General features: G+C 47.0%; 1 protein-coding gene across 1 annotated transcript; it reads left to right on the forward strand.

The window, feature by feature from the left end:
* Positions 1–5,521: 5,521 nt before the first annotated feature.
* On the forward strand, positions 5,522–21,350 carry Ankk1 (ankyrin repeat and kinase domain containing 1). Its single transcript, XM_075967576.1, is given in 11 exon segments — positions 5,522–5,560; positions 11,799–12,030; positions 12,033–12,093; positions 15,498–15,783; positions 16,810–16,961; positions 17,182–17,229; positions 17,735–17,898; positions 18,491–18,609; positions 19,212–19,245; positions 20,067–21,144; positions 21,146–21,350. Coding segments are annotated over 11 exon segments (2,418 nt in total).
* Positions 21,351–21,613: the final 263 nt, after the last annotated feature.

The following is a 21,613-nucleotide window of genomic DNA, read 5'->3' on the forward strand; positions in this document are numbered from 1 at the left end:
TGCAAGGGAGATGTCAAATGCTAAACAGAGCACAGAGGAAAATTAGAGGCTGCAGAAGCTGCTGCTTCCAGAGCACTCAGCGGGGCTTCCAAGATGAAAACAGCACACAGAATCAGCAGGCTGGTCTCCGATTCCAAGTTCAAGCCTCTCTCTAACTCTGCTACACTCCTCTCCAGCTCTGGAAATGGTTGTTATGAGTAAGATCCCATTCCCCAAAAGGGTGGGAAATGTCACATTCTATTGTGCTTGAGGGGACCTGCAGGAGGCTGTGATCTTTACATTAGAGGTGGGTCCGCTGCACACCCTCCTCCGGGTGGCGAGAAATACCTTACAAACCAGAGATCTCACAGTGTTCCTGAGCCTCATAAAGACACCATGAGGCAGATCCTGTCTTCACTAAGAAGTAAAGGAACTACGACTTTCCTGCCTGGGCTCATGTAAACAGAGGAGTTGGAATTTAACCTCAGACTGTGTGTGTTTGTTCCTTAGCTTTTTCTATATGTAAAACATTTCTGTCCTTGTTGAATGTGGCTTTCAGGAAACCTCTCTCTCTCTCTCTCTCTCTCTCTCTCTCTCTCTCTCTCTCTCTCTCTCTCTCTCTCTCTCTCTCTCTCCCTTTGAAATAAGAGTAACAGTTCCGTCTGACATTCTGAGGTTTGAATATGCACAATGTGCCTAGCATGAGGTGGCAGTGGGGGTTAGCTTAATGCCCATGATGAACCAGAAATGCTCCCTTCCCTCCTTGGCCCTGTCTATTCTGCTCCCCTCTCCTCTCCTCTCCTCTCCTCTCCTCTCCTCTCCTCTCCTCTCCTCTCCTCTCCTCTCCTCTCCTCTCCTCTCCCCTCCCTTCTCCTCTTCTTCCCTCTCCTCTCTCTTTCCACCAAAGAACCCATTCTCTTGTTAGTGGCCCAGCATTACTGAAGATAAGGAAGCATTTGCCCTTGACTGTGTTTGTTATTTTCCCCCATCCTGTGCCTGGGAAGGTAAACATTCCCCAAAACCACCTCTGCCCGCAGTGGTCTTCCCATATCCTTCCAAGACAGTCAGCAAGGATGACGATCTCACTGATGTGGTGGTGCACATCTTTAATTCCAGTATTTGGGAGGCAGAAGTAGGTGGATCCCTGAGTTCAAGGCCAGCCTGGTCTACGGAGCTAGTTCTAGGGCAGCCAGGGCTACACAAAGAAACCCTGTCTTAAAAAAGAAAAGAAAGAGAGAGAGAGAGAGAGAGAGAGAGAGAGAGAGAGAGAGAGAGAGAGAGAGAGAGAGAGAAAGGCCAATCCCAGCGGGGCTGGACTTCGGAGTTCTGGGCACTCAGAACTCAGGAGTGGAGTAACAGTGTTCCTCCCTAGGAACCACATTCTAAGGAAGGCTACGCTTGTATTTGTGCACACCTCTGACTGCTCCAGTGCAAGGTGCTGGGGACTGGTCCTTTTCCAACAGACACTCCTGTCATTTTCTTTGTCCTAATTTCAATCCAGCTAAATCTGATGGTTCCAAGAGCTGTCGGTCCAACCACACACTCCTCAGGATATCATTAGCCTTGTTCTCTCTGTCTGCCCTGGAAATGGGGAGGGACAATCCACTGACCATCACCCCTTCTCAGTTCCTGACCACACAGCAGCCACAAAGAAGCTAAGCCTTATGTGTTTTTGTGCAGATATCAGCTGGATGGGTCGTTTCTTCCTAACGAGATCTCTAATGAAATCTCAGTTTCCAAAAGACAAAGAGTAATGGTTTGTGGGGGGCCTTTAGCCCTTAGACAGACCAGGCTCTGACTGCTGTAGGATTCAGCCCCAAAGGATGCAGAGGCAGCCCACAGAGAACTAGCAGAGCAGAAGGAAGTACTGCTGAGAATCTCTGCAAGTCACCCCCAAGCCTCAGGCCTCCCCAGGTGTGGGGCTGGGAGGCAGGTCTTCCTAATTCTGGAACTGGGTTCCTGCTACCAGCCAGTTCCAACAAACTGCTCACTGTGACGAGTTCTGCCGGTGTGGATTCAGATCCGCTTTCGCATCGTTCCGCTGTCACGTGTCCGCCACCAACCTCACACTGGTGCTTTTAATCTGCCGCAGTTCCATCTGCTCCTCCAGACCCTCCCCTGCCCTCCGGCTGCCGCACACGCATATGTGTGCGTGCCCACACAGTTTATCTCCTGAAACAGAGAAATGAGTTTTTCATATGGATATACGTGAGCCAAGGTGCGGTGCAGATTTAGGCTGGATCACAGGCAGGGTAAGGGAGTGAGGGCTACGGTATGTATGACAAGAAAAATGACGCTTTCGCCCATGCTGGCTTAATTTTAGTCAGGGTTCATCTCTCCAGGCTCCGCTTAGTCGGAATCTATCTGATTTGCCTCCAAGCCACTAACCCGCGATGTCTAGCTTATTCCCTCTTGTCTTACAGCAAAGAAGCTCTGACTCAGAAGGGCCAGGTGATGAATCTTTAGTATCTATCCCCTAGTTGGACAACGGCCCAATCAAAGAAGTGTGGGACAAAAGGCCAGGAGACCTTTTGGCAGCCCTCCCATGATCAGAGTGCAGATGCAAAGTTTCTCTCAACGCACTGTGATCTCAGAGCCTTGCACAGATTTGGCTTGACTCCTTCCATGCCTGGCTCATAAAAAAATGATGCTGTTGGGGATAGGACAGGGTTGCCATGAGGATTAATTATGGTGATTCCTATAAAGCTCCCCACACCGTGCTTGGCACACAACAGGCTTTGAAGAACAGGGTCGACTTTGTTACACTCCACAGATGTCCCTCCTGGGACATCCCTGCAGGCTCTTCTCAGGGATCATGAAACATGGGAATTTTCATCAGCATATAAGTAAAAGCTGCAACTCAGAAGGTTTAGGTCGAATATAAACATGCACATCCATTATTATCCCTCAAATTATTTTTCCTTATAAAACTAATAAAGTCTGATGTGACTTTTGTACGTAAACCATCCATTGTAGCCTTATTGAACCTTAAAATAAAGGTAGTCTTAGGGTCATGTTCTGGTTCCCACCTCTATTTCCGCCCTAAGTTTCATACTTTTGGGGTTCGCTGCAATGTTCCAGCACTTCAGAGAAGCCTGGGCATTTGTTGGTTGAGTGACAGCTGCCCCCCTGTGCCCCTCTTCTCCTGTTTTCCCATTGCTTGCTTGAATACACTCACTCCCTCACCTTCCGCATCTGCTGTCCTCTGCTCTTTTCCAAAACAGTCTACTTTCTTCTCTAAATTCCGCATGCACACAGGTGCGCGCGTGCACCCCACACACACACAGCTCCAGCATATCAACAGACATCTTTTGTTAAAATACTAAGTTGTAGGTTCTCTTTAATGAAGAGGGGACTAAAACTGGCCCCTCCTTACAGATGGAGGAACTAAGGCACTCAAAGGTTAAACAACTGGTTCAAGCTGCTTCTCATCGCTTCCCCCTCCCTTACTCCCTCCCTCTTTCCCTCCCTCCCTCATCCCTCTACTTCACATGAAGTCCTCTCCAGCTCACATTCCCCATCTTCTCTCTTAATTTCTGCGGTGTAATGGACTTTGAAATATTCCTTGTTATGAAGCTCATTATTTTGGTTTTGTTGTTGCTTGTTTGCTTCCTAAATAGATTTAAATTCATTAAGGTGGCTAGAATTTTTCTTATGGGAAATCTCGGGGCCCAGACAAAGAGAACTGGACACAGACTGGAGGAGCATAATGACCTTACTGTCGGGACCTGAGGGCAGGGCATGGCTCTGCCATTCAACCTGCTCACAAGATCAATTGCATGAACCATCAGTACTGAGAGAGGCTTCCTCTCTATCCTGGCATTGGCTCCTTTGGCTCCCAAAAGCCATAATCTGATACCACTGGTGATTGCATTCCTCATATGTATGTGGTTGATACCGGATTATCCTTCAAAAGGCCTGGCATGGGTGACTTTTTCTGTTGCTTGTGAGCAATTGGAGGCCTAAGGCCTGGAGTCTGGAGCCAAACTCCAGCCCAGCAGTCTCTGTTTTGCTCTGAGTAATGGCATCCTCACACAGATACCTACTTTCAAATTCTTCAAAGGCCTTTCGTCTCAATGAGTGCACTTCATTGGTGCAACACCCCTACCAGGCAGGTGCCATTGTTCCTACCTGAAGCTGAAAACCTAGAGAGGCAATGTCTTGTCCAGAATTTCCTGAGGAAAAACGACAGCACCACAAACAGCACCCAGTCCTACCTTGAGCATCTCCGCCTACTTCCTGGGCCTGTGTCTAGCATGAAAGGGAATAAAACTTTAACTCCTTTAATGACTTATCAGAAAGCCTTGCTAATCCATCAACAGTCTGTTAGATAACAGCCTCAGTCTTTGCACAGTGAAGGATTACCATCTGATCAGCCGCACACGTGGGGTGGTTGCCAATGTATAGAAGCCATTTTCATCTTCAAAAAGACGGAGATTTCCATTTCAGTGTCTGATTTCCAGACACTGCCTTCCTTCCTCAGACGGACAGGAGCCTGATGTCTGTGTGGCTATCAACAGCAGCTTAGCCGGTTATTGAAATGATTGCACATCCCTGGAATTTCCCTCCTTCCCTTCCTCAGTAAACATTATTAGACGCTTGCTATGTGCTCTGCACTGTGCTCTACCATCCAACACGACTTTGGGTAAAATGGGTCCTATTCTTTCATCTGCTTCTACTGTAACTTTGTGTGTGTGTGTGTGTGTGTGTGTGTGTGTGTGTGTGTGTGTGTGTGTGCGTGATATGCTGCATGTTCATGTATATGCATGTGTGTCGGTGTACATGCACATGTATGTTTGCATCGGGAGACCAGAGTTTAAGGGTATCTGCCTCAATTGCTCTCCATTTTATTTATTTTTATATTTTATATGGTTATTTATTTTTACTGTATGAATATTTTGCCTGCATTGTGTCTGTGTCTGGTCCCTGTGGAGGTCAGAAGAGGCCATCAAACACCCTGGAGCAGGAGTAACAGGCAGCTATTAGCCACTGTGTGGGCGCTGAGAATTGAACCCAGGTCCTCTGCAAGAGCAGTAGGTGTGTTTAACTGCCAAGCCATCTCTTTAGCCACCCCCTTTTTTTGAGACAGGGCTCTCACTAAACATGAAGTTCAGTGTTTAATCACTTGATTAATAAATCAAGACTGCTTGGCCAGTGCATTCCAGTGATCCACCTGTTTCTACCTTCCCGGCACTGAGATTACAGGCATGCACCATTGTGTCCTGCTTTTTATATGGGTGCTGAGGATCTGAACTCGTCTTCATGCTGGCACGGTAAGCGCTCCGTTGGCTGGGGCCTCTCCCCAGCCCTTCCATTGCAACCAGAACAGGATATCATCAAGTCATAAAACAGAGTATATGCAAAGGAAACTCCTCTTGATGCTGGCAAGGTCTCGGCCCCTGGTTCACGCACCCCATGTCAGATGTTACAGAAGATGCCATGACGGGAGAAGGAAGGATTAGTCCTTCATCGTGCAGGCATCGAGAGGGTGCTTGGGCCCTTCAAGCTAACAAAAGTTTGTGACTTTGGCCTCTCTGCTATCATGTCATCTTCTCCACGGCTCAAGGAATGCTGTGGGAGGGTGGGCAGAAAGTGCGTGAGACCCAGCAGGTGAGGAAGAACGTGTGTGAAACTCTGTTTTCTGGATGTGCTCTGGATGCTGCCGTCATGAACACGCATGGTGGCTGCCTGGAGAGGAGCTGCACAAAATACGCGAATGAGAGCAGAAAGAAGACTAACTGAGATGAAGAGGGTCAGGGGTTGGGTAATAAGAGGGTAATGGAGAAGGATTGATGGGATCGAGACGCATAGTATATGTACATAAAACTGTCAAAATATTCTAACTTTGAAAGCGGTGGAGGCCAGTAAACAACACTATGAACCATTGAGTTATATGATAGACAAATTGTATGCTCTGTGAATTATTAGGCAATTGTTTCAAACAGAAAGAAATGGGACTTAGCAGGAGATTGCTGGGTTATTGGAGACATCCCTTTGAAGGAACTAGTATAGTCCCTGCTGGTGGGGTCCCAGCATCTCTATCCCCCCGTCTTGCAATCTGTGAGCCAAGCTGATCTAAGCACTATGATTTTGAACATCCAGAATTGTGCACTAAATAACATTATTAACCTGTATTAATTGTACAAAATAATGAGTCTCATGATGAGATTTTCATGTGTGTGTGTGTGTGTGTGTGTGTCATGCTTTGATGATATGCCATCCACCTTACCCACTCTGTTTTCCCTCCTTACCCATCCCCTTCTCCTTCTCAAAAGGTCCCCCTTAACGTTCAAGTCTTTTTTAAACCTGGAGCTACATATGAGAAAGAACATGTGATATTTGTATTTCATAGTCTAGATATATGATGTTTCCCAGCTCCATTCATTTTGCTGCAAGATGCATATTTTTAATGACTGAATAAACTCCATTGTATATACTGTCTTCATCCATTCATTTGTTAATGATTCCATTAAAAATTCTCCCCGTCCTCCTCCTCCTACTTCTTCTTCTTTCCTCCTCCTCCTCCCCTGCCCCCCGTTCCTCCTCCTTCTCGTGGTGGTGGAATTGAAGACACCAATGGTGGCTTGTGCACGACAGGCAAGACTACACGCTCAGTTCTTAAAGAATCCTTTTCTAGAAAAGACACTTAGCCTCAGATATTTTGTTATAGTAATGGAAAAATCAACTAAGATAGACAAGTGGTAATTGTATGAAGAGAATTTAACTTGTCCTATTTAGCCATTTAGGTGGAAGGGGGCCATTTTGAACAGTCATGAATAACTTCTAAGAAGATCTGATCTCCTCTTGCCCTTCCGTGTTTATCTAGGAGACTTTCACCATTAAATCCTGTGGGTTTAGTCTTGTGGTCCTGATTGCAGTACATATCTAGCCTCCAGATCATTAAAACAGTAAGAAAGAAACGAGTGTTTCTCCTTCCCTTTGCCTCTTAGAACTAATGGAATCATACAAAATTCAGGTCATGGACTGAAGTAGGAATGGCTTTGAAACACGGACATTTCAAATAAAGGGGCTGCTGCTGTATCACTGGCGGCACTGAGAACAGAAAATCCTCTCTGCAGAGGCGGTGGCAAATATTCTGCAGTGGTGGCTAGAAAAACTGGCCCCCAGTAGGCTGCTTCTAGAGAAGCTTTGGGCCCAACATAAACCAAACAACAGGGACCCCAGTTCAATCCAAACAAGCTCTGGATACACAGCCAGCCTATTGCTTTGGGCCTGGGCCTTTGGTTTGCTATTTATTACCTTGGAGACTTACCAATGGGCTGTTTGATTCTCCGGTTGCAGGAGAAATCCCGCCCCCCCCCCCCCCCCCGTTCTGGTAACAACGCCATGGTTTTTCTGGGGAACCATGCCTCTTCTATGCTTATGTCACGTATTTCAGGTGCTGCTGACTAGGTCATTTTTCTGTTGCTATACCCCAATACCACAGACTAAATCATTTATGAAGGATAATGGCTTATTTCTGTTCATGTCCTAGAGGCTAGATTGTACTGATGCATCTGCTCAGGGCCTTGTACTGAGTCATAACATGGCTGGGATGTGAAAAAGCAAGCAGTCACGTTGAAGAGACAGACATGGCAACTGTGAGGGTTTGAACGTAAAATGTCCCCTCCTGGCTTAAGGACTTGATTGCTTGATTCCCAGCTGGGGTGCTGTTTGGAGAGGTCTGGATCTTTTGGTTATGTGGTCTAGCTAGGCTAGTAGAAGTGGTTCACTCAAGGGTAGGCCCTGAAGATTGGATTCACTTCTGATTTGGGAACTCCCCCCAGGATTTCTAGTCTGTACTTTCTTTGAGGAGCCATAGCTCCTGCAGCCATGGATGGGCTCCACCATGCCTTTTCTACTAGGAGACATTGGAATTCCCTGGAGCCGGGAGGCAAAACAAGCCTCCCCTGCTTTAGGTTGCTTCCCTCAAGTGTTTGGATCACAGGGATGAGAGAAGAATCTGCCACAGAAAACAGCTGGTGCTTCAAGCTCATTCCACTGTAACTTACCAGTCGCTATAGAGCAAGCACTCACTCCTGCAAGAGTTTGCTCCGTTCCATGAGTAGTGTTAATCCCTCTTAACAGCTTGATCTCCTATTAATGCTCACCTTGCCCCCACTGCCCAACACTCAATATGCAATTCAGAGGGGGATAAACCATAGCATCTCGTCCCCAGACACTCCTTTTCACAGGGATAAACCCTGTGATTCCATCCAGACAATTCACAGAGTCTTAGCTTGGCAGCCTGGAGTCTAACTATGAGCCAATCAAAGCAATTCCCTTCTAAAGTTCAATGACAGGGACCTGGAGAGATGGTTCAGCAGTTAAGAGCCTTTGCTGTTCTTGAAGAGAACCAGTTTGGTTCCCAGCACTCATGTCAAGCAACTCACAACTGCCTGTAACTCTACATCCAGGAAATTGGATGCCCTCGTATGGCCTCTGTTTTAACCTGCACACATATGTACATGTACACACCTACACATGCATACACATAAATATTAAAAAAAAATGACCTTCAGTAGCAAAACAGGTTTAGAGTAAGTATTCCTAATGCAAAGGACTTGAGACACAGACTTGAAGAAGGGGAGGGGTATCAGTTCCCCCAAGCAAGTCCGAAACCCAAGACAGCAGACATTAAATCTTAAGCCTGGAAGACAATCTTCCACTTCAAAGGCCTCCTCTTTAGATACACTAAGTGGTTTGAACCCCCAGAGATAGCACGGATCCTATGGTTTTTCTGGACTTTCTCCTCTCAGATTGAACTCTGATGATTGCAGCTCTCCAAAGCAGGTTTTAAATTCTGACGGCTGTATACTTTGGAGGTCACAACAGGACTCTGGTCACTGTGGCTCAACCACAGATGAGCCTGGGGACTCTGCAGCAGTTTGAACTTCACATTTTTTTTCAGCATGGTCCTCTTAGGGGTTCATCTCCATTGCTTCATGTCTGTGAATGTGCCCTTTGAGGTCTAGGTGGAGGAAGGCCAGGACTCAATGGATCCTGCATTATTTGCCTGTGGAAACACCACCAAGTGTGTACCACTGAGGCACACAGTTTGTTCTTCGGTTCTTAGTCACATGCTGTTCCTAGGACTGGGACTGAATAAGCCATGATTAGTTAACCAAAGAATGTTATGCCAGATTTAGGGAGCAGAGACCCCAAGTGGCCCTGGGCAGTGATCCCATCCTGCACTCAAGGTGCTAAAGACAACCTCAGGGATCTCTGAGATGACTTCAGAGCCCTGCCAATCCCCTTCCACACACACTGTGCTTCTGACGAGCCACACTTGGCTCCTTTCCTTCTGTGCTAATCTCACAGTTAGAAACCAGTTCCTCAGTGCACACTTGCATACTTTCCCCGTTTGTGTGGCCAGACTGGATTTTCCAGCTTTCTATGCCCTGTTTTACTTTTAATTATAAGTTCTGCCTCTAGCTCATCGCTTTGTTCTCACAGATCACCGTATGTGGCCCTGAGCAGCATGAATGCTCTGCAGCTTAGGCCGTTTTTCTGCCAGATTTCCTCATTCATTGCTCTTAGTTTGGACCTTGCACAAGATCCTGGGACACAGAGAGAATTCAGTTAAATTCGTTGCCAATGGATAAGAAAAAGTATCCTTTGCTCTGTGTGTTCTTCCATTTCTGTTTAAGATTTCATTCACGTGTTTTTCCTGGACACAGCTCTGCCAGTGTTTATATTAGTTAACATGCTGTAACAAACCACCAGACTGAAGTATTTGTTTGGGCTGCTGATTTAAGGGTAGACTTCGTCATTGCAGAAGGGACCTAACAGCAGGAGTGTGAGGTGGCTGGTCACATTGCATGCCCAGGAGAAGATGAATTCTAAGGCTTAGCTTGCTTTCTCCTTTTAATTTAGTCTAGGACCCCAGCCCATGGGGATAGTACCACCACATCCAGGTGGGCCTGGTACCTTGGAAAATGAATCCCATTTTATTCTTGCAAATTTGTAGCAAGTTTGCTGTGATTTCATCACGTGTAGATTCATGGGGCCACTACCAAGGTCAAGACAGAGAACACTTTCCTCATAAGGCTTTTGCAGCTGCATCCACATTCCTCTCCACCCCACTTTCAACACCCACCACCCTGTTTCCCATCCCTATAACTGTGTCGTTTCAGGACTGTGAATGGGGAGATACAATATGTTCACCCTTTAAAACTGGTTTTGAAAGTCATCGTCATTCCCTACAGTTCAGTAAATCGTGCCTGTCAACAGTTGCTGAGAATCACTCCTCCTCAACATACTTAACCTTTGACCTACTCTGCCATTTCACACACTTTTAGTATTCCATAGGAACAATTCACATCATGTGCAGTTTTTTTATGTGAATATGGTTTTTATTTCTCTGAGATTTATTTCCCCAGAGGGCAATTGCCAAGTCATTTAGTAATTATACATTTAATCGTCTTGAAGACTGCCTCACTGGCTTGCAGAGTGGCTGGGCCATCCTATATCCCCACCAGCAATGCATATGTGGTCCATTTTCTCATCAGCGTTTGGCCCTGTTATTTATTTAACCATTCTGTTACGTGTGCACTGACATCGCACTGTGGCTTCAATTTTTTTTTGTTTTTGTGGCTTCAATTTGCATTTGCTGGTTAGCTAATGACTCTGAGCATCTTCTCATGTCCTTATTTGTCATCTGTATATCTTCCCCAGGAAAACATGTTTGGGTCTCTTCCCCATTTTCTAACTGGATAACTGCATGTGATGATTTTTGCCAGTTTGCCATTAACTTTGAAGGTATCTTTATATATACTAGGAACCAGCAGGACATGGATATCCAGGATTCAGTTCACAAGTATTTTCTCCCTCTGTATGATTCATCTTCTCCTCATCTAATGTGGTCCTTCCCAGAGTGCAAATGTTTCATTTTGATGTTGAGTTTCTTGATTTTTTTTATCTTATGAAACAGCTTGTGGTATTAAGTCTCGTGGGTTTTTTGCCTTACCCTGGGCCAGGAGTATTTTCTTATAGGGCCAGGTGGAGTCATGCATACCTGCAATCCCCAATGCTTGGGAAGCAGAGATAAGAGGACCATGAGTTCAAGGCCAGCCTTGGTTACATGGTGATTTCAAGATCAATCTAGAACTCATAGTAAAACCGTGTCTCAAAAAAAGTGAAAGAAAAATAATATTTTTCCTACATGTTTTATATTTCTATTTCATATTTAAGTCCATGCTCCATTTAGATTTAATGTTTGTATAAGGTATGAGTGAATGGATATTCCTATGGCCAAATAATTCTATTTTACAGATGGGGAAAAAGCCAGAGAGAGCTGAAAAATAAAAATAAGGCCTAATAATTGCTAAAGGAGAAAAAAGCCAGCTATTGATGCTATAATTAATCTCCTCTCTTCACTTCCCCTCCCCTCCCCTCCCCTCCCCTTCCCTTTCCTTCTCTCCCCTCCTCTCTCCCCTCCTTTGGGAACATATGACCCAGCTTCCTGAATGCATTCATTCCTTTAAGGTGACTAGCCCTGCCCCCAGCACACAGCTGAGGTGAAGCCTGCCAGAGCTCACCTAGCACACCCTCTGCACCCTCTGCAGCACCTTTGCAGGGTGGAAAATAAAGACAAACAAGGCAACTTATTTGTATGCAAATGACTTGTTATTCTGGTTTGGAGAAAAGCTCTATTGGTTTTTAGCAGTGTCCAGATTACTACAGGACTGCTGGGCCACTGAACTGACCCACGAGGCTTACACTCATCCTTGACCTTAGTGACCACGCACCTGGGAAGGCTCACTTTTTCCTTCTGCAGCCTCAGGCTCTGGGTTGGCTGGTTTTCTCTACCTTGGCAGGTAGAGGAGGGAGCACTGATTCACCTGATCATTCTCACCCTTCCTGAAGAGGAGGAAGCAGAGGCAGCAAGCTGGGAGCATGACCCCAGAAAGGAAGGACTGTATTCAGGAAGCTGGGACAGATGCTCCAGAAGGAGGAGAGAGAGGAGGGGAGAGGAGGAGAAGGAAGGAGAAGGGAGAAGAGAACGACACCAAGTAGCCAGTGGTGGCTTCAGCCAGGTGTTCCAGGCAAGGCCCAGCACTGGAGGACCCATTATGCCAAGTGCTCCCTGTGCCTCCAGAAGGAAACCACCAGGCAGCTGACAGCCCATTTCCACACAGAAGAGACTGGGGTACAACAATCTTTTGGTCTAGGGAGCTAAGAGGAAGGGATGAGCTGGGGTTGAGGTTGGTAACTGTCTAGATGCTTTTAAATGGGCCCTGTGATCCAAATTCCCCAGAGTAGGCTCTTTCTTTGGGCCCCCAATAAGTAGGTAAATAATACCTGCTGTTAGCATCTCAAGAGGTGAATAGGAACCATCTTGCAAAAAATGCCTTTGTCTGTCTGGCCTCTTCACCTTGCTCTGCTCCTTCCTCTTAGGTGATAATGAATAAACACACTCTGCCTCATCTTTCTTTCCTAGACAGAACTGAGCTTTTCAAGAAATGTACCACGTTTGCTCAATGACCTGTCAGTTATCACCTTTTCTCTTGCCATGCCAGTCCCGGTAGGCTGGAGAAGATTAGAGAGGATGCCCCAGTAGGACCTCACAGGGTAGCTGATACCACACTGCTGGTCTTCCAAGGGGGATAAACTGAAGGCAGGATCCACCCAAGCCATTTGCCAGCTGGCATCAATCCTGCTGGAAAGTCAAGTGCACAGTCCCATACATCAGTCTGTTTTGGATCCTGACAGTCATAGTGTGGGTTACAGCCATGCTTTTCTTTTTCTGCCCCTGGCTTCGCTGTGTGTTCCTGCTATGTGCTTCCCCTCACAGCCTGGAAGGAAACGTCTGAGAAGCTAGGTCTGAGTATGAAAACATGTCCTCCCATATAGCCTCTTGGAACATCAACCGGAAACTCAGTGACTCGTACTTAGATAGTGCTTGTTACGTTTTCTGTGATTTGACAATGCCCCCGGCAGCAGCTTTTGTACTAGCTCTTCTCTGCATAGAGTACTCGGCTTTGGAATAGAGCCAGACGACTCTGAGATTTGTCCATACCGTGTATAGTCTTTGAAATAAAGAACAGGAAGAACGTTGGTGAGATGGCTTGGCAAATAAAGGCACTTGCAGCCAAGCTTGATGGCTGAGTGTGATCCCCAGTGCCCAAAGAGTGGGAGGAGAAAACTGACTCCTGCAAGTTGTCCTGTGACTTCCACATGCATACATATGAGTGGTGACACATGCACATTCACACACACATGTTAAGAAATAGTACAAGGAAGCAGATAGTATTGACCTGCCCATACTGCAACTATGATAAAATCTCCCTGCCCCCCATATTCCTTTCCAAGTTCTTAAGAGTGGAAAAGAATAATAAAAAATATTAATAACTATAACTAGTGTGTGTTATGTATGGATGGCTATATTTGGAGCTTTATGATTATTGCTTCACTAGATTCTAATAGAGGAAGCAATGAGTAGATAAACAAATAGAATTTTTATTTATAGCTCTTAGGACTTCTAGACATCTTTCTTGACTGATAGACCTAAGACTTAAGCAATGGGATCTTCCAAGAGTAGATTTGGTCACCCGCATGTTGCAGGGATAAAAAGTGATAGAACTGAGGTAGAGATGCCATTTATTGAGGCTTGTCTCTGAAACACTGTTAAGGCCATCTGAGTTGTCTCTGGAGCAGATGAATGGGCAGGCCACTTGGTTCTGTGAGTGAAGGTATTCTAAGCAGAGGAAACAGCACAAGCCGAGTTCCTGAAGGGACGACATGCTTGGCATAAGGGTAGAGAAAGGAGGATGGGTTAGGAAGCAATGAGCTCAGGGAGCCGTGTCAGGAGTGAAGATGGGCGATGGGCAAGCCCATAAGGACCTTTGTCAGGCTTTGAGAGATCTGTGTCTTCAGCTCTGAGGCAGAAGAAAGCCATTGGATGGAACTGTTGTGGGAATGAAATCAGGGGTCAAAGAGGAATCTAGGACCTGTCTGAGGCCTGGAGGGTGGAGAGCGCATTGGCTGGGATGCATAAGGCAGTCTTATGGGGAGAGGAAGAGTATTAAGCATCAAATGTCTGATTGACGATGCTGATCATGACCAGAGAAATCGGAACGTGAGGTGGGATGAGCAGAGAGCCTGAAATGACTGCAAGGGCTGAGCATTCTAAATTAGCAAAGGAGATGGAGAAGAGCAGAGTGACTGAAGGAGATACAGGGGAATTGGACAAGGCTAGCGTAAGAGCAGAGAGATTTGCACTGCCTGCTGAGGGCTGGGGGCAATGGGAACTGAAGCCAAAGAGACAGAAACTAAGCAAAGATGTGAGGCCCTAAGAATTGTCCAAAGTCACACACATCTCAAGTGACTTGAGGTCAGGACAGTGCTTTCTAAAGCAGCCATAATTTGTCCACCTCGAGGCAGAGATTACTCTGGTTTACACTCTGGTACCCAAGAGAACGAGAGAGGATTAAAAACACCCGCAGAGCAGTCTGGAAGATGTCTGGAATAGCTGAAGGGTTAAAGAAGGCTAACCCTGAAATAACCAGCTATTCAGATGCCTGGAGAACAGGAGATGTTCCTAGAGGCCAGACACTCTGGCTGGTTTCCCAGGGTGACCCTGAGAGCATCTCATCAGCTGTCAGCAGCATCCCACTGCAGCACCAGCACAGCTTTGCCGATATCTTGCTTTTTCAAGATGCCATTCCTCCTTAACCCCTACCCCTGCAGTTCTCAAACAGTCTCTCCTGATTTGCATATTTGCAATTCTGTGGGCACACACAGCGAAGTGAGAGAGGGGCCCCACAGTACTTGTTTTACAGGGCTTCCCTTTAAGTCTTGACTTCAGCTCACTTCCACAAAGAAATATTGTGCAGTGCTTGGCCAGGCGTGGGGGTGAGGGAGGGGCAGAGTTCTGATTATAGTTCATCCATAGTACGGACTACCCTGCTTCCATAAACTCACAATGCAGGGAAGCGAGAGAAAGGAGGGAGGCAACAAAAGGGAGGGAGAAAGGGAAAAGCAATTCCTGGAAAACGTCATAAAAGAACACACTAAAATGTTAGTCGAGACTAACTCTGCAAGGTTGGATTACTGGTGGTTTAATTTTCTGTTTTACACCTCTCTGTATCTCCTAGACGTTCTATGGGTTGAATGTATTATTTTCATAATCAAAATAGTAATAGATATTATTTCAAAATAGAAGCATGAAGCATAATGCTGGTCTTCCAAGGGCTCAAAAGCTGCTACGGGAGATGCACATGAAAGCAAGTGGGCAGGATAAATGGCAGGCTGTGTTCCAGGCTTTCTATGCCTGGCTCTGCAGGATGCATGGACTCCCAAGTCTGCAAACCCCTTGCCTTTTCACTGATAACAGCTTGAGCCCCAGTCCTGGCTGCCTGGGGTATTCCTATAGTCTCACAGCTCTCCACTACCTCGCAAGCTTTTGAGGTTTCTCTGGGTCTCCTCAGCTTGCATCCTGCTGAGTTGATATGTTTTGCCTGTAGCCCAGGTCACTAGTGTTTCCCTTTTTCCATCCCATCTCTGGTTCTCCACAGCTCTGAGATGAGTTGTCTCTTTGAAGAAGCAGTCAAAATAGAGACAATTAAGTTTCAACACTTTGTGTCCATCTATGGGGTATGCAAGCAGCCCCTGGGCATTGTGATAGAGTTTCATGGCCCTGGAGAAGACACTACCTACCCATAGACTCAGCAGCCACTCAAGTTCCGCATCATCCATGACACCAGCTTGGCCATGAAGTTCCTCTACAGCTTTAAGCCATCCCTGCTCCACCTGGACCCTAAGCCAAGCAACATCCTGCTGGACAGCAACATGCATGTCAAGGTGATGTATGCCAGACCTCCTCCATGTAGCAGGATTATCTACCTGCCAATCACTGAACCCGCTAAGAGTTTGAGCCATTTTCTGTTCAGCTAGATAGTAAAACAGAGATGGGTGAGCAGACAACATCGCGACGTGAGACTGTGGACTCTGGTGCCCTTAACAATGCTCTCTGGGCCACACTTCTGAGACTGATAGAATAATCTCTACCCCTCACGTTCTTTGTCTGGAGAAGGGATATGTATAAAGGAAATTTTTATTAAGTCACAATAGCCTTTTTCTTCAGTGCTCAAAACCTTCATAATCCTTTTTGCCTTCAAGAGCCTTTGCACATTCTGTTTCCCAACTCTCTTTATCTACAAAGTCTTAATCATATCTCAGCTCTCAGATTGAGCATCACCACCTTGAGGAGAACTTTCTCAATCTATCTCAATATATGCTTATATACTTCTTACATACTCCCGTGAAAACTTTGTTACTTCATCTTGCTGAACCTAGTTGCAGTATAGAAGCATTCTATGAGACTTGTTTTTTAAGGTTGAGCAAAGAGGAGTAACAGCTCCCTGAAGCAGGGAAAGGGTCTCAAAAATGAATGAGATTTGTTCTTAATGCATGAACACACTATCTGAATGCCCACCCATCATGCCGGTGTGTGGTTTAAAAAGGTGTCTCCAAACCCCATCTCATTGTCCCTTAATGAATGGTAAATGACAGTCTGAAAAGCTGGAGGCAAAGAAGGATAAGCAGATGTTGTGAGTGTCCTAGGACCCACAGAAATGAGAAAAACAAGGCACCTGGAAGTAAACAGGGTCTCATGCTACAGATGAGAAAACTGGGGCTTGGAGAAGATGAATGACAGGTCCAAGACCATTGAGAGCGGGTAGTAGAGCTGGGAGGCAGTGAAGTTGAATGCATATGTGGTGTACGAAAAGAGCATATACTGATGAGGGCAGCTGGAAGGAGGAGCTGCAGATGGCCTCTGGAAGGTGCCTGTTGCTACCCTGTCCTTGGCATCTGGTTTTCTTTCAGATTTCAGATTTTGGCCTGACCAAGTGGATGGAGCAGTCAACCCACATGCAGTACATCAAGAGATCGGCTCTGAGGGGCACACTCAGCGGCATTCCTCTTGAAACGTTCCTGGAGAATAGCAAGGCTCCAGGGCCTGAATATGATATACACAGATGAGTGGGCAGCTAGGCTCTAAGTCATATGATGGATTGTTATCCCAGCCAGGTCCCTATGGCCAACAGGTAGGGCAGGACAAGGATCAGGAACAGTTCCTCCAGGTGCTGATGGAGGGAAAGAGTTGAGAAGGACCTGGAGAGGCTTCACCTGAGATTGTAGAGTCTAGGGATCATGAATACTCCTCTGTCTCTCAGCTAATATATTCCTCATTACAGCTTTGGGATTGTCATTCTGGGAAATTCTCATGCAAAATAAACCATATACACATAACAGATGCTTGTGGCTCTATGCCTGTGGGAGACTGAGGTTGGAGAACACAAGAGGAATAATGGATTGTGTGAACCATGGTGTGAGCTCCTCACGATTTCTACTTTTTACTCTGCTTCCTCTATCCCACAAACACTAGAACCTATGGCATAGTAAGCAAACATGAGCCTTGACCTTGTTCACAGATCCTAACAAACCAAGCCCCCTGCACTTTAAAATGTGGAAAGCTGAAGCCTTTCCCCAGGCCTGCTTGTCGATTCTGCTGCCTTTGCACAGAAAAAGGAGGTGGGGATCATGCTGAGTCTTGGCTAGAGCTGGATTAGCAACCCAGCTGCTCAACTGGAGCTTCAAGGAGGTCTGAGACTCTGTTGTCTACTCCCTGAGCATGTATAGGGCACCTACTGCATTCCCATTCTGTCAGGATCCTTCCAGCTTCTACCCACTTGCCAGCTTCTACCCACTGCCAGCTTTGGAAACCTGCACAGCCTGGATCTTCCCTTGTAGGGCTCAATGTGATGAACATCATTATCTGGGTAGCTGCAGGCATGAGGGCCTCCCACCCCTTGCAGCCTGTCTCTGCCAAATGGCCAGAGGAGGCCTATCAGATGTTGGACCTGATGAAACACTGCTGGGACCAAGACCCCAAGAAGAGACCATGCTTTCTAAGTAAGTACCCATTATTCCATGCCGAGGAGCTAAAGAGGGAGGGACGGGAGACACCATTGGCACTAAAGCTGAGAAAGATGTTTAAGACATTTTCAGGGTGGGGCTGGGAGGCAGACTCTCTGAGCTGTACAGATGGGGGTGGATTTTGTTAAAGAGTGTTCACCATGTGCCTAAGCGAGATAGAGTCAGCAAAGGGAAGCCATAACATCTGAGCCTGGTCCTGCCACTGAGCTCTGGAGCTATCTCTGGGGACTTTGAGTATGGTGGGGTCTATAAGGTCATAGGCTGAGGGATGAGGTTATCTGGTCCTTTAGGGACAACACAGAGAGGGGTGAGCATCTTAGAGATCACCTGATCCTTGCCTTCTCCTTCTGAAAAAAAAAAGTTACCTTAGAGGGTCACTGATTTGCCAAGTGTACCCCAGCCATGACAAGGGTAGGGCTCAGCTTCCTGCCGCATTGTGGGCATATAGGAACATACATGAACTTAGGAATATGTTTAAGAGAATTCATGAACCATATGAATATCTAAAATCCAGTGAACTCCACTGAACTTGCCTGTTACCTTCCCCTGCCCAATCATTTTGGAGCAGATGTGACCATGGAGACAGATATGTTGCTGTCCCTACTCCAGAGTTCTATGGCAGACCCTGAGTGTGAAGCCCTAGTCCGGAAGGTGTCTTGCAAGCCATCACTAAGCCAGCCCCACAAGGTGGATATGGCAGGCTGTGCAGGCCACTGTAGGGGTGCTGGAAGCCACTGTGTGTCATCCACAGTCTCTGGCTGGCCTGTGGGGATTAGGCAAAGGCTGTCATTCACAAGGCCACTGGACTGCTGTAGGGAACACGGGAAATGTAAACGAAGCTAGCTCACACTTAACTCTCCAACCCTGGGAGGCTAGCTAAGAGCTGTCTGCATCCCTAGCAGAGGGCATATCCCCTTATTCACCCGCTATTCTCTAAAGGCCATGGGTGCTGTGGCTCAGAGCCCCTGGAAAGGACCTTATCCTAAGCTGTCACACTGTGGACAGCTCCATCCTTCAAGTCTCCTGTCCCTACTCTGACATGGGAAGTATCAGGGGCTATCAGGGGATTCCAGAGATACACCCTGAAGCCTCTAAATGAAGGACAAGCCCTAGATCTTCTCTGCTTAGTGATTTATCCTATACATGTGCTGGAGGGGCAATGGTATAGGTGGGTTTCCCAGGAAGGCTAGGATATGAATCCTGATGGGTAACCAAAAGCACTGGAGAGAGGAAAGACAGGGAGGACCAGATCTGACCCCTGATGTCCCACCCTGTACCTGCCTTCCCAGGTCAGAAGGGAAGTCAACCAGGAGCTTGCACACAGTGGTGAGTCTGTCATGCTGAGATGGGACCAAAGACTCCACATGGAGGAAAGGGTGGGGTCTATCCATTCTCTCTGCTCATCCTCCTTGCCCCTTTCTCTTTCTCAAGCCTACCACACATCAGGGATGGTTCAAAAATACCCCGGCCCTTGGAGTTCTGGATCAGGTTCTCCTTCATGTTTGTGTCATTAAGATTAGTTTCCCCTGTTTCTGTCATGAGCAATAGAACACTAACTCTTAATATTGGCTTTGTGTTAGACTTATTTGAAAAAAAATGAGAAAAAGATGTGTCCAATGTGCCCATATAATTCAGAATCTTTAGGGGCCAGGCCTTGGCAGTGGTCATTTTGTCCTGATACATAGATGTGGCAGGAGGAGGTGAGAGCTGAGGTCTTGTATCGCACAAGCCCAAGTTCTAGTGCAGTTTTGATTTTCACAGCCTGCCTTCTTCTTGGGTCCTTCTGAACATTCTTAATTGCCTAATCTGCCTTCCTACTGGTAGCATGAACAAGAGTGGTTCATCTCCCCTTTAAATAGCTGGATGGTGGAGGTTTAAAGAGATGGAGAACTAGCAGGCGCCAGGGGATGTTCAGAGGTGGAGTATGGATTTTCATCCAGGCCTCCTGACTCCAGATCCATCCTGACTCCTCTGTAAAATGCACGGGCTCCAAGCTCTAATGGAATCCGTGACCCATGAAAGCCAATGCCCTCAAGTCCAGGCTGTTTCTGCAAACTGTCTCCAGGAGGCAGGGGAATACATAAGGTGACCTCTGACCAGGTTATGGATCTAATTTTTTTTAACCTATCACTTTATCTGCTAAGGTGACTCCTTGAAGTGGATCCTACAACTCTCTGATGGCAAGAGCTTGGCCCCAAGTGACGAAGAACTACATGTCTATGAGCACAAGATGCCTCCCCTCTACTTCCTAGTGGCCCAGGGCAGTTTGGAGCAAGTGAAGCTGCTGCTGACCCATAAAGTTGATGTGGACTGCCAGATGGCGTCTGTCTATACACCACCCCTCCTTGCCACCCACGATCAGCAGCCTGACCTCTGTGCCCTGCACCTGGTACATGGTGCTAGTACCAACTTGGTAGATGAGGATGGCTAGGTCCCACTGCATTTTGAAGCCCAGAATAGGGATGACCATATTGCCCATCGGCTCCTGAACCATGGGGTCCTGGTGGAGGCTCAGGAACATGAGAGTTGGACTCCACTCAGCCTAGCTGCACAGAATAACTTTGAGAATGTTGCATAGCTTCTGATCTCCTGACAGGCAGGTTTCAACCCACAGGAGGCTGAGGGTAAGATGCCCCTCCATGTGACTGCCTGCTTTGGCTATATTGATCTGGTCAAGCTGCTGATAAGACTTGGGGCTGAACTGGATGCTCAGCAGAGAAACCTGAAGACACCCCTGCACCTGGTAGTGGCGAGGGGGAAAGTGAGAGCCATCCAACACCCGCTAAAAGGTGGGGAATTCCCTGATGCCCTTGACCATGGTGGCTACAGCGCATTGCACATGGCTGTAGCCAAGGGTAAGCAATTTATATTCAAGATGCTTCTCAGATATGGGGCCAGCCTGGAGCTACCCACACAACAGGAAGGGACACCCGTAAGCCTAGAAACTTACAAGGGTCACATGGAGATCATCCATCTGCTGGTCAAGAGCCATGCAGACCTAGATGCTCTTGGAAGAATGCACGGGACTCCCCTGCACATGACTGCCTTCCATGGGGAGGAGGTGGTGGTGGTGTCACTGCTTCAGGGTGGGGTCAAGCCCAATGCTGCTGATTATTCTGGCTGGATTCCTCTCAACCTGGCAGGGCAGAAGGGGGCCTTCCTGGGCATCATCCACCTTTTGGAACATGGTGCTGATGTCCATGCTTGCAACAAGGTGGACTGGACCTGCCCACCTGGCTGCTCTCAAGGGCAACATAACCATCCTTCAAGTTCTGGTCAAGGCTAGTACCCAACTGGACATCAAGAATGGAGTTGGTTGCACACCTCTGCAGATGACACTCTGCAGCCAAAAACAGGGCATAGTGACCTTCCTGGAGGCCAAGGAGCCTTCACTAGCCGTTCTGGGAGTTTCTGAGCCTGGATCTTAGACAGAAGTTTAGCTGTAACAGGGCCTCTGTGCATGGAAGGAGAAAGGTTATGGAAAATGAAAGTGGCTTTGGAGAGGCCACTTCCCACCTGCCCATTTGACCTTGAGAGGAACCAGTCTCCTAGGTGACAAAAAGGGGAGAGAGTCCAGTGAGGTTGTTCCGGTGAGCTGGGGAAGCTACAGACTGCCTGGAAAACTGATTTTAGCTACTCTCCAAGTCTTTTCCAGTCCAACCTCATTCTTCCTTCTTTTCAAATGAGCTCT

The sequence above is a fragment of the Microtus pennsylvanicus genome, chromosome 3, assembly GCF_037038515.1.
Source record: "Microtus pennsylvanicus isolate mMicPen1 chromosome 3, mMicPen1.hap1, whole genome shotgun sequence".
Taxonomy (NCBI): Eukaryota; Metazoa; Chordata; class Mammalia; order Rodentia; family Cricetidae; genus Microtus; species Microtus pennsylvanicus.